This window comes from Bos taurus, chromosome 4, assembly GCF_002263795.3.
Source record: "Bos taurus isolate L1 Dominette 01449 registration number 42190680 breed Hereford chromosome 4, ARS-UCD2.0, whole genome shotgun sequence".
NCBI classification, from domain to species: Eukaryota; Metazoa; Chordata; class Mammalia; order Artiodactyla; family Bovidae; genus Bos; species Bos taurus.
This window is the reverse complement of record NC_037331.1, coordinates 5,567,421-5,582,500: the sequence shown is the minus strand read 5'-3', so window position 1 is coordinate 5,582,500 and position 15,080 is coordinate 5,567,421. Positions and strand designations below refer to the sequence as shown.

The following is a 15,080-nucleotide window of genomic DNA, read 5'->3' as shown; positions in this document are numbered from 1 at the left end:
GATTCAAGATTTGTTCTAAAATTTAGTTGTGCTTCCAGTCCTTTACACGGTTATTCCTTTGGTTTATGTTAAACCTGGAGTGTTCCAAACAGAGATTAGGGCATTTAAAGAGTTGTGCCATTTTCTCTAAAGATTTGAAGAATACTTTTTCTGTGTTTTGCTGTTTTTGCAATAAACACCTAGTCATATCAGTTTTCATTTTCCATTTCTAAAATGGAGGGAAGTTGGCAGTTAGATGTATTATAAGGATGTGCATTTAGCAAAACAGAAGTTGATGTTCTTGATGTGTAAAATATGAGGAATGTGTTCTGAATCATCCCCTTTTCCCATGAAACTATTCCTTGTTATGTCCTGTTCCCAAAAAAAGAAAAACAGATTTGAGTCAAATCCTATGAAATTGCCATTATCATAGATGAAAAAAAGTTCCGATATCAGCGATTTCATAGGAGTGCACCTAATCTGTGTGAAATACTCGCTTGAAAAACAGACAAATACTTAATATCTAACTTTCTGTTTTCAAACTACCTGGTTCTTTCTTCCCTGGGATTTATCCTGAATGTGGACTGAGCCCTGGTTTACAGTGTCCTATAGATAAAAACCACTCTATAAATATGTGCCCTCTTAGATCTCCTCTAGTTGGGAATGCTGTTGAATGGGCCTGGAGGAGAGTCTGTCTAAAACAGGCCGTCCTGTCCTTTAGTGCCCCTCTCCTTCATTCTTTTGCTGAGTTTTTGTTTGTTTGTTCTTTCTCTCTTCTTCGGCACTCATTCTAAATTATTGGTTATGTACTATGAATTGTTGTTTGTTTTGGTCTCTACGGGAAGAGTCAGCCTGTGGGAGAGCGGGAGTTGTGAGGCCTCTATCAGCATCTCATCTCCGCCTCCATCCCTGGGACCTGAGACAGTTCTCCTTGCCTCCTGGATCACTGTGTGTCCTCTGCAAAATGGGGGACTGGAGCCAGTTGAGCTTATGCGATGTTCAGGCTCCTGGGGCCCTATTGAATGTTTTCTCCCTGATCGTCTATAATGTTTGTTGAAACAGAGAAACCACAAATATGCTCTGTAGACATCCTTCCCCTGCCTGGGAAACGAGGCTTATCCATATCGATGTGTCAGTGCAAATGTCAATCATGGGAAATCACACTGATTGAATGCTTTAAATTTACCAAACACCACCGTAAGCATTTTTTCTCATTTCAACTTTATAAGACCCCAGTGAGGAAGATACAGGCAGCATCTTCAATTCTCAGGGAGCTGAGACTCAGAGAGTTTCAATAACCCATCAGAAGTCCCATGAAAGCCAGACCTGGTGTAGGGTAGGAGCTTCCCCACTGTTCTGGAGAGTGGACAGTCTATATTCTGAGTTTTATTTACCCCCCTCACCCAGAAATTGTGTTTTTCTGTGGAATTGTACACAGTACAAACTCATGCACTGGAGACATGAGGAACCACAGAACTTTGTTGGTTGAATTATAATTTACTTGAGGAATTATTTACTTCCTGTTGATAAGCTAATTAAACAACTTTCTCATCTAAGTTGCCCAAAACACTTTTCATAGGTAAAGCTTTATTTGAAACATAGGCAGTAAGTAGATTAAACAGAAATTGGTGAGAAGTTTCTTTCATTTTTCTAAGTAAAATGACATCACACCTCCTAAATCCTTCCATTTGAATCCTTGCTTGCTCGCTGTCTGCAGTTCTTTATGTCTGTGGGGCACTGTCCATGCCCTTGGCCATATGGGCACTTGGGGCTGTGCACACCTGTTTCTAGAAGATGTTTCAGTTTACAAAATAACACCGTGAGCTTATTTAGCATATTAGATTCCACACACATTGTTATTTTATTCTCACAACAACCTTTTAAGCTAAGCCAAAATCATGTTCTTTAACCTCATTTTACTCCTGAGGAAAGAGTGTAAAGGTGACTTGCTGTGGAATCTGTCTTCTCGTTGGTCAAACCAGAGCTGTACCCTGGGTCAACAGATTTCCAGTCCCGGTGTGTTAGTATCTCCTGTGCACTGACTTGGTTTAATACCTTTATTTTCTTATCGTTTATCATCTTTTCATGGTTTTGTATTTTAAATGGTGAACTAGGTAGGTCTAAATAGGTCTTGTTGCTGTTCAGTCGCTAAGTCATGTCCGACTCTTTGTGACCCCATGGACTGCTGCACACCAGGCTACCCTGTTCTTCACCATCTCCCGGAGTTTGCTCAAACTCATGTCCTTTGAATTGGTGATGCCAGACTCTAAATAGTCCTAAAATCAACACACAAAAATATGTTTGCTCCTCCTGAGGATTTTGACAAAGTGATGGAAGTTCTCCGTGGACATTTCCAGCAGGGAGAGGATCCCAGGGTTGCTGAGTACAGAGGCTCAAGCCAGTGATTGATGGCTCGGCAGCCACTGCTCAAACATGGGGGCTTTTAGGCAAATCAGATGTGCTCTTAGGAACTGTCACAGTGGCGGCAAGGCAAGGCTGCGTTCCAGCAGGCATGTGGGTGGCCATCCCACTCGCTCTCTTACAGTCCTGACTTTTTACCTGAGCCACTGCACACGCCAGGGCTATGCTTTATTCTCTCATATCTTCACAGGGAGCTCCTACGGATCGACCTGGCCCCGGGGTATTTACAATCATGGTCCCTACTGTTTCCATTATTCCTTTTTCTGCATCGTGTATGAAGCAGTGAAAAGTGCTGAGATGCTGGCATGTCGCTCAGCACAGGGGACCGGACAGACAGAAGCACATCTAGCATCTCAGCAAGTTCTAGTTGGTCTTGTCCCCAATAGACGGAGCAGATAAATTTGAAGAAAAGTGACTTGGATACATTTTCACATGAACTGAGCAGAGGGATGACAGCCCTTCACTGGACAAGTCCCAATTCTTTCTGACCCTCCCATGGGTCCTGCATACCTGACTGTCTAGATCGATCCCAGAGTTCTCCAAAGTTATCCTCAGGAAACCCAGAATTAAAAAAAATAAAATAAAAAATAATACAGGAATGCAGTCTAGTTTCTCAACCTTCTGCTTCCACCTGTCACCATGGCAGCTGGTTAATCAGAAAGGTGTACATGCACACCCCTCACTGTGCATGTTTCAGGATCCCATCACTTTGTTAAGCTGGGGTCGCCAGAGTCAGTTCTGTGGGAGCTCCCCGGGGGTCTTCACAGAAGCAAGTGGTCTGAGTCTGTGGTGTTTCAGCCTCCTTAGCCTGCAGTGTCCCCACTTTACCTAGAAGACAGGTTTCGTGTATTAAAGTCTGTGTAAGAACTAGAGATTTTCATCCAAAGTGAAGTCAGACAGAGAATATAGATATCATATGATATAACTTATATGTATAATCTAAAAAAAACGATACAAATGAACTTATTTACAAAACAGAATCAGACCCACAGACTTATGGTTACCAAGTGTTGTTGTTTGGTCACTAAGTTGTGTCTGACTCTTTGCAACCCCATGGACTGTAGCCTGCCAGGCTCCTCTGTCCCTGAGATTTCCCAGGCAAGAATACTGGAGTGGGTTGCCATTTCCTACTCCAGAGGATCTTCCTGACCCAGGGATCAAACCTGTATCTCCTGCATTGGCAGGCAGATTCTTTACCACTGAACCACCTGGGAAAACCATAGTTACCAAAAGGGGGGATAAATTAGGAGTTTGTGATTAACAGATACATGCTACTGTATATAAAATGTATAAACAGCAGGACCCTACTGTACAGCATGGAGAACTATACTCAATTCCTTGCAATAACCTATAATGGAAAGGAATCTGTAAAAGAATGTATATGTGTGTGTGTGTGTAAGTGAATCACTGTGCTGTACATCTGAAACTAATACTATAAATCAACTATATCTCAATATTAAATGTCAATATTATTGAATATTAATATTAAATGTCAATACAAATATTTTAATTATATATTAAATAATTTAATATTAAAATGTCAATATAATTTAATATGTCAATATTAAAAAGCAGAGATATTACTTTACCAACAAAGGTCCATCTAGTCAAAGCTATGGTTTTTCCAGTAGTCATGTATGGATGTGAGAGTTGGAGTATAAAGAAAGCTGAGCACCAAAGAATTGATGCTTTTGAACTGTGGTGTTGGAGAAGACTCTTGAGAGTCCCTTGGACTGCAAGGAGATCCAACCAGTCAATCCTAAAGGAAATCAACCATGAATATTCACTGGAAGGACTGGTGCTGAAGTTCTAATACTTTGGCCATATGATGTGAAGAACCACTCATTGGAAAAGGCCCTGATGCTGGGAAAGATTGAAGGCAGGAGGAGAAGGGGACGACAGAGGATGAGATGGTTGGATGGCATCACCGACTCAATGCACATGAGTTTGAGTGAACTCTGGGAGTTGGTGATGGACAAGGAGGCCTGGTGTGCTGCAGTCCATGGCGTCACAAAGAGTCAGACACAACTGAGCAATTGAAGTAACAATATATCAATAATTTTAAAAAGATTATTCTTACCTAAAAAGAAAACAAAAAAAGAGTCCTCTGACAAACTCCCCAAAGTCCTCAAGATTTGAAGATGATTACTTTAGGAAGTCAGGAGAAAAAAGAGTCATCAGGTGGTTCATAGGCCTCCTGCAGGCTCCCATTCAGAGCTCTTTCCATTTATGAAGTAGGTGAAAGTAACACTGAGTCTCCCTTCAGCTGTTGCTCCTTTTAAAGTCGTCTATTTAGGGCAATGAGATTATTAGTGATGTCATGCACATTTAGTGTAACACAAGAACTGCGATCAGTTTCCCTCTGGCTTTTGGTTTTTCCCTGGGAAATTCTTACCACGCTGCCCCCTAACTCTCCATCTTGTATTGGCTATCCAAATATATCCAATAATGCTCTTTCTGAAAATATGCCAGTTGAGGTAATTACAGCTAAGCTGGGATATTAAACTGTGATGTCTCTTTGCCAGAGAATGCTATACTCTTCCCCAAAGCCGTGGTGCCTGGCAGTTTCTGTTTTAAATTATTCCCCGAAGGGTCATCTCCTGTGTTGGGAATACTCCCACTGCACCTGCCTGTCCCCTGAAGCATTGTGTTGGTCTTTCAGGTGGTTTATTCAAAGACGCAATACAGTTTCCCACTCTGCCTCGCCCCGTCTCCCAGACACGCTTTCTTCATCATCAGTACACTTTCCTGCAGGCCTGGGCTTCTGGGTGGGAATATCCTCTGTCTGCGAAGCCAGCTTGCCAGCCCAGCCAGCAGCACACAACCCCAGCCTGTCCCTTTCCCACTAACCTTCTTTGATGCTCCTCATCCCTGTGTGTCTTCCACGGCAGCTATTCTGGGCTCATGGGCTATTCTGCAGCTGCTAAGGGCCTCACTAGCTCTTTCCCTGCCTGGGTTTATTGTCTCCTAACTCAATTTTAGGTTACATCTATGTTAGAAGATACAGGGGTTTCAATTTCAAAGAAGAGGAGCATTTTCTCCCTGTCTTGGCTTCCCAGTGTTGAATTTCTGGGAGTGGGAGTGAGTTTCCCATTTCTGGAGTTTCTGGTGACACTTACTAGATACAGGCATCCCGTAAAACCCTATCTCACTGGTAAATCCTACTTTGTGAAGCAACTTCTGGAGTTGCGTGGGTTCTATTTCATTTTCATATTTTGAAGATAAGAATTCCTAGTAGAAGACTCACCGTGCACATGGGGTGAGAATTGTGTGAATTCCTTGTCCATCCTTCTTTCAAGTTTCCCGACCCCACTGAGTTAATCAAATTGGGCAGTTGGCTAAATATTCTCTGGCTCTGGAAAGTGAACAGACCCAGAATGTGTCGCTGTGAGCAGGATGCCCAGTCTGGTGACCTTAATACAGAGGTGTGATGAACAGGCTTGTCGGAGGGTAAGGTGGAACAAACGTACAGGCAAAATTTGGCCTGACACATGAAGAGTCTTAAAAACATTCATGCCTTTTGACCGGGCCATAAAATTCCCCAGGGTTTATACTGTGGTGATTCTTAAGAACATGGGCAAAGGCTGGCTATTAGGAGGTTTACCACTGTGTTGTTTCACTGAAAAAAAAAAAAAAAAAGATTGAATACAATCTAGGTTCAAAAGCAGAAAAAGGATTTAAATAAATCCTACTGTGCCAATGCAATGACGTGTTATACAGACATCACAGATAAGAGTCATGGAAGCAAGGCTATGCTGCTAAGTCGCTTCAGTCATGTCTGACTCTGTGCGACCCCATAGACGGCAGCCCACCAGGTTCCCCCGTCCCTGGGATTCTCCAGGCAAGAACACTGGAGTGGGTTGCCATTTCCTTCTCCAAGCAAGGCCATAAGAATGTCTAAAAACTAGTTTATTTTGATCAAGAAGATATGTCACCACATATTATCCATAGTATATAAGTGTCTGTGTGTGTATACACATGCACACACACCACAATTTTAATAGTGGTGATCTCTAGGTGATTGAGGGCTTCCCTGGTGGCTCAGAGGTTAAAGCGTCTGCCTCCAATTGGGAGACCCGGGTTCGATCCCTGGATTGGGACGATCCCCTGGAGAAGGAAATGATAACCTACTCCATATGCATTTTTCACATCTCCGTTGTCTCATGTTTTGGTGTGGCAATGATATTCTATTATAAGCAGGATAGCAGGTTCCAATCCCCAGAGAAGCATGAACTCAGTCCATAACTTGAAGCCAAGCCATGTTGCTGGCGGGTTGCAGTGACCACCACCCTCAGGGGTGACCACGCCCCCAGAAACTCCAGCTCTTGCTTATGTCCTCAGGGAAGGAGAGCCCGCCAGTGAGTGACACCCCAGATGACAGCGATGAACCCATGCCTGTCCCTGAAGACCTCTCTACCACGTCTGGAGGCCAGCAGAGCTCCAAGAGTGAGCGGGGACTGGGTAAGTGGGCCGCCCGCCTCTCACTCACGGGCCGTCACGGGCTTGAGGCCAGCACCCCTGTTTCTCTGCGTCCCTCCAAAGACCACGACGAGCGTGTGTGAGTCCCGTCACCTGCGGTTTCCCCTCAGCCCCCATGTGAAGGGAACACGCAGTGCGGGGCGGGGCCCCGTGGTGGGGCTCTGAGCCCCACGTGGGGTGCAGTGTGACCAAGCTGAAGAGCATCCCCGAAGGTGGGCACATCACTGGTCCCCCATCCTCAGAGCACTGCAGCAATGTGCAGTTTACGGATTGTACTCACAGATGGGAAATTTATCCACTTCATGTGTTATGGCAGTAGGGCTATTTATTTTCATAGCTTTGATGTAGAAGGAGCCGAACCTGGCCCTTCTGTGTTATCCCTCTCAGACATTCACAAACCTTTCCCACAGAACAATGGGTGTGGAGGTATTTGCAGTCTCTCCCCTGGTGAGCCTGCCTAGGCTATGGAGTCCATGGTGAGAAGTCTGAATCCACCCTCTCTAGGAAAACGGAGACCCAGAGAAGTTCAGGGAATTAGCCAGGGTCACAGAGCAGAGTCAGAAGCAGACACCGTTTCTGACTAAAGACTGGTGTTTATTCCAGTATACCCCGTTCTCATCAGCTAATGAGTCAGCAGTTCCTTGAAATACCTGTTTTCTTTTGCATTTTATAAAGAGCCAAGTGTGAAGTTGAGAGCCCCTTATCTGCAGCAAAGAGTGTCCTGAGCGGTGCATAGGTCGCCATGAGACCGGACAGGCAGGAGACATCTCACAGCATCAGCTTGTAAGACCCACAGCCGAGGAGGGCACTTGTCTGAAGTTCTGAAACTCACAAGTTATTTTCCTGTAGGACATCCTGATGTGATGACAGAGAAATGTATTTTGTATGTTTTCATGTGCCTTGGAAACCAGATAGACTCTGGGTATTTTTTTTTTAAACTTAGCTATATATTTCGCTGAACAAACAGGGATAGTGGCTAAAATCTTCTGACGTAGATGAACCAAGAAAACAAGGGCATTTCTGAATTCCTTTTCCCTGTTAGATAGTGGCTACTGTATGTGGGCAAGTAGATGAAGAGTGTGCCCTCTTTCTACACACATCCTCTGGGGTTTCCCAAAGCTAGGACGCAGAAGAGCATGCATTGTTATAATTGATGTATTTGTGTTTAAGATTGTCTTCTGTTTATTGCAAGAGATACTGGTTTGTCATTCACTTGTACTGCTGCAGTTTCCTTTCAAGACACGTTTACAGAAATTAAAAGATCAAATTTAAATAAAAACATTAGGACAATGAGGGTGTGTATACATGATAAAGACTTAGAAAACCTCAGGGACTGAAAGGCAGAAGAAATTATGTGGATAGGTACAGGTTAACCGTTTAAATGAGCGGAGAGCGCAGACACCAGGGTTAGGACTCTGGGGTCACTATGGAGAAACTGGGGAGACTCCCCCCACTCCCCGAAATCCCCGCAGCTGACAGCCAAGGTCACCTGGGGCGTCCAGTAGAGAACTGAAAGTCGGGCTGGTTCCTGGAGAGTGAAGAACAGTCCTCCTGGTGCAGTCAAGCAAGCTTTTGTTATAAATGCCCTCACAGCCTAAATATACCTCCTCCGTAAACTTCAGGTTGTGGGAGCTCTGCGCTGGTAGGAGGTCACCGAGCCCCTGGCTCCCAGGCTGCATTCTCTGGCTGAGACGCGGTCTGGGTCCTAAAGGCGTCCCTGCAGGTGTGGCTGGTGGAGCCGGGGTAAGGTGAGGGGCGGGGTCGGGGCGGCCTGAGATCTGCGGGCTCTTCTTTGCTTCCCCACCGCCATGGGACACGACGCTCACTCCTTTCCGCATCCGATTTCTAAACACTGAATTTTAGAGTTGTAAAACTTCAGACATCTGAGAGCCATCTTTCCTTGGCTTGTGAATGGCAACTGCCACGGGGACAGGCAGGGAAAGAGGTTGTTAGTGGGGGAGGAGACAGAGGAGTGATGGGTCACTCCCGGGAAAGCAGGAAGGACAGAAGCACAGATGGCGGGCGGGGGAGCGGGAGGGGGAGGGGGGAGGTTTGTGGAGACAGGTGAGCCAGGGAGGGAAGCCCTGAGACCAGGGAGCACAGAAAAGCACCAAGGAAATGGGCTCCCCTTCACACTGGGCGCTGAGCTTTAGGCACTCTGCTTTCTGGCTGTTGAAGGGAGTCAGCCAGCTCAGGTGCGCAGTGAAGGCTGCCTGGGCAGCACTGAGAGCATGAAGTACGTTCTGTTGATAGCATTGCGGTGATGGTGGTTTAGTCGTTCAGGCGTGTCCGAGTCTTGTGATCCCATGGACTGTAGCCCGCCAGGCTCCTCTGTACAGGGGATTCTCCAGGCAGGAATACTGGAGTGGGTTGCCATTTCCTTCTCCAGGGGATCTTCCTGACCCAGGGTTTGAACCCAGGTCTCCTGCATTGCAGGCAGATTGTTTACCAACTGAGCCACCAGGGAAACCCTTGATAGCATTAGGACTTTAAAAGATGAAGGGATTAGTAGCTGAAAGGAAATGCACTTGAAGGCGTATTTCATCAGCACACTGGGAAGAAGGCAAAGAACCCAGGGCCTGGGACCCACAACAGGAAGCAGGGCCCCTCCCTAAGCGGGCCCCTCCCTGCCAGAGCTCCTCCCTGCGCAGCAGTGGGAGCAGCGTAGCGGGGAGAGAAGGGCCTCGGGGGAGGCGCCTGGGCTGTTGAGGGCAGGGCAGGGCGGAGGCCGGCCCCGGAGACCCTGCACCTGGGCAAGGAAGGGTGGAGTCGGGCCCCTCCCCGCCAGGTTCTTACCTCCCTCATTTCAAACTTGCCAGAGCCTTGGAACTTAGCTCGGCTCACAGGATAGTCTCCAGGGTTAACTGAAAACACGCACACACGCTTTGCTGAAGACAACAGCAAAGACAAGTAGAAACACAGTAAGAGGCAGAAAAAGGTCTCTTAAAGGTTTTTAAAGGAGTCTGTTGTAGCTTCCCTGGAGAGAAGGAGAGAGAGTGTATAAGATTTGCAGAACCAAGAATAGAAGAGGAATTTATTAATTAAAAAAAAAAAAAAAAAAGTGATCCAGAGAATAGGCAAGCTGAAAACAGAGCCAAGAAGACGGGGAGGAATCCGTTAGGAGAGGGCAAGACCAAGAGAGAGACTGAGGTGCCGGCCACTCCTAGACCCAAGATCAAGTTGGGGGTGCTGGCTCCTCCAGTGGGAACATCAGGGAGAAATGGCGAGAGGGTAAAAGATGGTAACATATGTGAAAGTCTTTGGTGATAATAGACCACCGGGTGTCTGTTTTAGGGAAAAAAAAAAGATGCTTTTGAAAAACTCAGAGCCCCCACTCCCAGTCCTAGACAAGTGTGACCTCAACCAGGAGAACAGATGAGAGCAATGAACAAGTTGTTGGGAAAGAGTAGAAACCATCCCCTTAAGATGGGGAGAAGAGTCTCACTCACTGGTGGAGGGTCGTTCTCAGAAATAAGAAGAGTAATGGTTTTGTACCGCAAGACTTCCCTCCGTGTTGACGGAGCTGCTCTAGGACTGTGTGCCAAGGTGAGCTCCTGAATTTAAAAAAAAAAATGATATGGGAAAGAGGTGTCGAGGCAATAACTTGTCAGGACAAGGGAGTCACCCTCATTTGGCTCCTTTTTCTTCTGGGTCTGAATAAGAGGAAGCGAGGATCTAACGTACAACATGAAGGATTTAAGGTAGACACAGGAGAGAACTTCCTGGCCCTGAGGGATTCAGTATTTAGTCATCAGGACAGTCTATTCAATCAGATGCTAGCTTGTTCTTCTGAAGTGGTCTCTTTAATAATGAGAGAAATCTCGCCTCTCTGAAGTGGTTGTGTATGAAACTGCTAAAGAGGAGGATGTGCCCAGTGACCTCCTACGGCAACCCCCAAGTTTACCCACTCATCCATGGCAGGTGCCTTCGAGAAGTGGAAAATGGGTCAAGAGTCTTCTGCCAGCTGTTGGCCAGGGGCAATTAAAAGTGTCTCACATAGAAACGATGCCAAGACTGGCATCTAGCAGAGAGATAAGTGCTGTGAGTAAAGGAATGAAAAACTTCTTTTCTTCCTTCATTCAATAATCTATGGTTTCTTTCTTCCTTCGAGCATGGATTTTTGCCTATCACTGTTTTGTTCTCCTTTTGCTTGTGTGCGGGCTTCCCTTGTGGCTCAGTTGGTAGAGAATCTGCCTGCCATGCCAGAGACCTGGATTCGATCCCCGGGTTGGGAAGATCCCCTGGAGAAGGGAACGGCTACCCACTCCAGTATTCTGGCCTGGAGAATTCCATGGACTGTATAGTCCATGGGGTTGCAAAGAGTCAGACACGACTGAGCGACTTTGACTTTGCTTGTGTGAGTGGCCTTGTCCTAAAATTGGGTAGGGGTCCTCTAGCTCTCTGATGCTGTCAGTGAGCACACAGTCCTGGAGTGGAGGCGGGCTGCAAGCTGGCTGATCCCAGCAGAAAATCAGGCTGTGAATAAGGTGAATCAGGTTGTGAATAAGGTAGGGGGTAGGAGCCCTCACCCCCTTTGACTGTAGATGGTGGGCAGGGAGAGGGGAGGCCTACTTGGCTGGAGCAGGGAGACAGGGAGAGGCCACGGGTAGAGAAGAGAGGTTCGGGGCCAGAAAACCAAATGACACCCTGAGAGAGATGCCTGGCAAGTTTAGGATTTAGAATGGAATCACAGGGAAAACCCCGGGGCAGAAGCACAGCAATGCCCTGGGACTGAAGAGGAGAGATGACTGACAGGAGCCACAGGGGGTGGTTGAATGAGGACCAAAGACTTGCGGTTCAGGAAGACTTTCCAAAAGGCTCAGTTCTGTGGACAGACAGTCAGGATGACCCTGTGTACTAGTCATTCTAATGCTGAGAGAGACGTGAGGGGTGGATGCCTCTGAATATGGGGTACTAATGTGTGTTTGTACAAGCCCCTCCATGTTCTAGAATGTTCTTCCTTCGCCTCTGCTCACTTTCATGACCTCATCTCCAAAGAGGGAGGGAGGTGACAGCCAGCATTTCCTGGTGGTTTATCGTAGGCCCTGATTCCTGCAGGTCGCATCCTCCAGCATGGGGTTTAGAGCATTCTTGAAGCTGAATTCTCATACCTCGAGTCCTTCGCTTGGAAGGCTTTGACCATGATTTGATTTACCCTGGTAGAAATAGAAAAGGGGAAAAAAAAGTAGAAAAAAATCTGAATTTCTTCCCTGTGGCATCCAGGAAAATGACTAAGTGTGTCTACACATAAATTTTTTTTTTTGGTCCATTAACTCAAAATAAGCATTCCTTCACTCCTTCGTGAGTTGCAGGACTGGAGTGTAAATTGTAAGAGGATTCATATGTTTTTCCCTGGTGCTTCTGTTGCCAGATCTCTCTTTAGTTCTAGGGAAGACACCAAGCCAGTCCAGAGGGGAAGAGTGGGTGAGGATGGGTGGAGGGCATTAATGCAGCCTGGGAGTGAGAGATGCTGGAGAGATCTTTTCATGATGGAAAACCGTGGGGCTTGAGTCTAATTGGAGCTGGGGCACTGGCGTCTGAGTACGGATGCTGCACCCGCTTATCTAATCAGCAGTTAGAGGAAGTCGTTTTTATCTGTGCAATGCATCTCCTCTGAACCGAGAAACCCTGCTTGAGCTCAGGAGAATTATTATCTGGCAGCATCTGAGCACTGGCTGCAGCTGAGCTCAAGCTCGCTCTGATGGGATGTGCGCTGTGAGAATCTCACAGAGAAAACCATCCAGGCCCGAGCTCCGTCCAGGGTCCGGGTTTCTCAGTTTCCAGTCTTCTTTTGAGGAACAACTCAAAGTGTGTCATTTCCATTCATGTTCGCCTCTCTGTTGCAGTTACTTAGTCCTTTTCGTAGTTGACACCCTGCTCAGTTCTTTGGGAGCCAAACCCAGAGGAGACCAAAATCCTAATTTTCCTCAGTTTCCCAAAACATGAGACATGGTATCAGAGAAAAATCATTTTGCCTACTCTCAAAATCTTTTAAGTTTGAAAAGAGGGGCTCTTATGATGTAACAGTTTCGTTGCTGCCCGTTTAAAACTGAATGTTAAGTTTTTCCTGAGTTCGGTTTTGTAGGTCAGTGCCAAACATTTGGAAATCATGGTCTTTGCAGACCATTAGGACACGTGGGTACATTAAACTAAGCTGGAGACTGTGTGCTGCGTGGGGTGCCATCCTGTCCTGGGTTTTGGTATAGAAGGTGGGGCCAGATGGCAGAGGCTTAGGAATCTTCCTGGGGGAAACTGAAACTGGAGTGTGTGTGTGTAATGCTTGTAGTGTGTGTGTGTGTGTGTGTCCTGAGTGGCAGTTGACAAGACCCCACAGTTGGTCACTCTGGGGGGCATCTCTCTGCTAGGACCCGGCTGCAGGGACTCTGCTGCCCCCTTGCCTTCTGGCCCTGGCAGGTGGCTTCCCTGTCGGGGAAGTGCATCACCTTGCCCATCGCCGTCACATAGGGCGAGCGCTGCAGGGTGAGGCAGGCTGCGAGGTGGAGGGCATCTGTGTGGCTGCTGTGGGTGGCACTTTCATTTGCATCAGGCGAGTTCCCTGGGAGACACCCTGGGGATCTGGAGATGGGCTGGCCAGGTGCTGGGGTCACCTCCTGGCTGGTGACTTCAGGGAGAAGCACTGAGGTAGTGACCTCACAGAACGCCTAAAATTCTCAAAAAGAAGGCAAACGCAGGGAGCAGCACACGATCAGCGCGGCAAGACAGAAAAGTGTCAGGGTCCTTCCCAGTGGCAAGAGAGACTGGGATGCAAGGAAAGGCCTGGCTGGAGGATGCAGGGGTCGTGAAGCCCCCACTGAAGTGAGGGCGGGCCCGCCAGAAGGTCGGGGATGAGAGGTCACACACTGCCCTGTTCTGCCCTGTGAGGGCCGCTGTGTCCTTGCCTGCTTGTCCTTGGAGGTCAGTGACCATAGGGCTGGAAGTTGTCAAGGCATTTGTGGCTCCAAGCAGAGCCTGCTGGAGGTCAGGCTGCCCTGGGCCCTGCCCTGAGCCCTGCCCTGGGCCCTGCCCTGCAGGCACCCCCCACCATAGAGGTCACTGTAGGATTTGGGACCATACCGTTTAGGTTGACTTTGTGCTTTGTTTGGACTTGAGTTTCTCTAACTCTTAAGAAATGAAGAAATTCCATTCAAAAGGAGCAATATTGACCAAGTCCTTCTCCCTGGCAGGCTGATGCAGCCGCTGCCTTGAAGAGCTGAGCAGTTAAAGCCTGCAGCCCAGTGACCATAAGGCACTGCATAGTACATTCATGGGACTTCAGGGTTCCTCCATAGAAAGTACAAAGGCTGGTTCCCAGCTGGGCTGTAGGGGGCTGATGGGGAGACTCAGGGAGCTGAAGGTCTCACAGGGGTGAGGAGGTGTCACGTTTGACCTTAGGAAATGGTGGTAGGTGGGTGAAGGGGATGGGGTGGGCACAGTCCCAGCAAGGCCCCTGGGTTCTGGGAGGGGGCTGTGGGTTTCAGAGGGACCCTGCAAAGTGTTTCCTCCAGACCTGAGGGCTGGAGTGACCATCGGGGACAGCACACAGCGTGTGTCCACGTGGCGTGGGCATGTGAGGGAAGTGGCTAGGGCTGCCCCGTGGCATTTGGGTGGCAGTGATTCTCTTGGAACAGCGTGGGAAATGGACACAGAGTTGGCAGTTGGGGTGCACTTGAAGTTCATTGACAGTGTGTGGCCAGTCCAGCTGTGCTGAGGGATGCTGTGCTCCAGGGCCTTGGGAGTAAATGTGTGAGACTATCTGAGAGAGAGAGAGCAAGGGAGGAGGCAAAGACAGCCGTTTGATTCAGATGAAATTTCTGGGAAGAAGCATGGCATGGAAGTCCGCGCGGGAGGGAGGAAGACTTTAAGGAAGATGGGGAGAGCTGGCACTGGTGATAAAGAACCAGCCTGCCAATGCCGGAGACCCGGCTTCAGTCCCTGGGTTGGGAAAAACCCCTGGAGAAGGAAATGGCCACCCACTCTGGTATTCTTGCCTGGGAAATCCCATGGACAGAAGAGCCTGGTGGGCTACCGTCCGTGGGTCACAAAGAGCTAGACACAGCTGACCGAGTGAGCACGCAAGCATGGGGAGAGTGGAAGGGTGGGCTGGAAGAGGGGCTGGGAAGGGGCTTCGGGAAGATGGAGCTTCCCCAAGGCAGCTGGGCAGGGGCGGAGGCCCAGGTCAGAATGTAGGGGAGCGGGAGGGG

At 47.9% G+C, this 15,080-nt stretch overlaps 1 protein-coding gene across 21 annotated transcripts in view; it reads left to right on the top strand.

The window, feature by feature from the left end:
- Window positions 1-15,080, top strand: part of IKZF1 (IKAROS family zinc finger 1) — a 97,840-nt gene that overhangs the window by 17,753 nt on the left and 65,007 nt on the right. For 20 of the 21 annotated variants that reach the window (XM_024990854.2, XM_005205110.5, XM_005205105.5 and 17 more), the window contains one exon: window positions 6,742-6,861. In XM_024990854.2, coding sequence (XP_024846622.1) covers window positions 6,742-6,861 — 120 coding nt within the window. Of the gene's footprint in view, window positions 1-5,777; window positions 5,809-6,741; window positions 6,862-15,080 lie in introns of those variants that run through there. The other variant, NM_001105257.1, reaches the window with a different exon arrangement.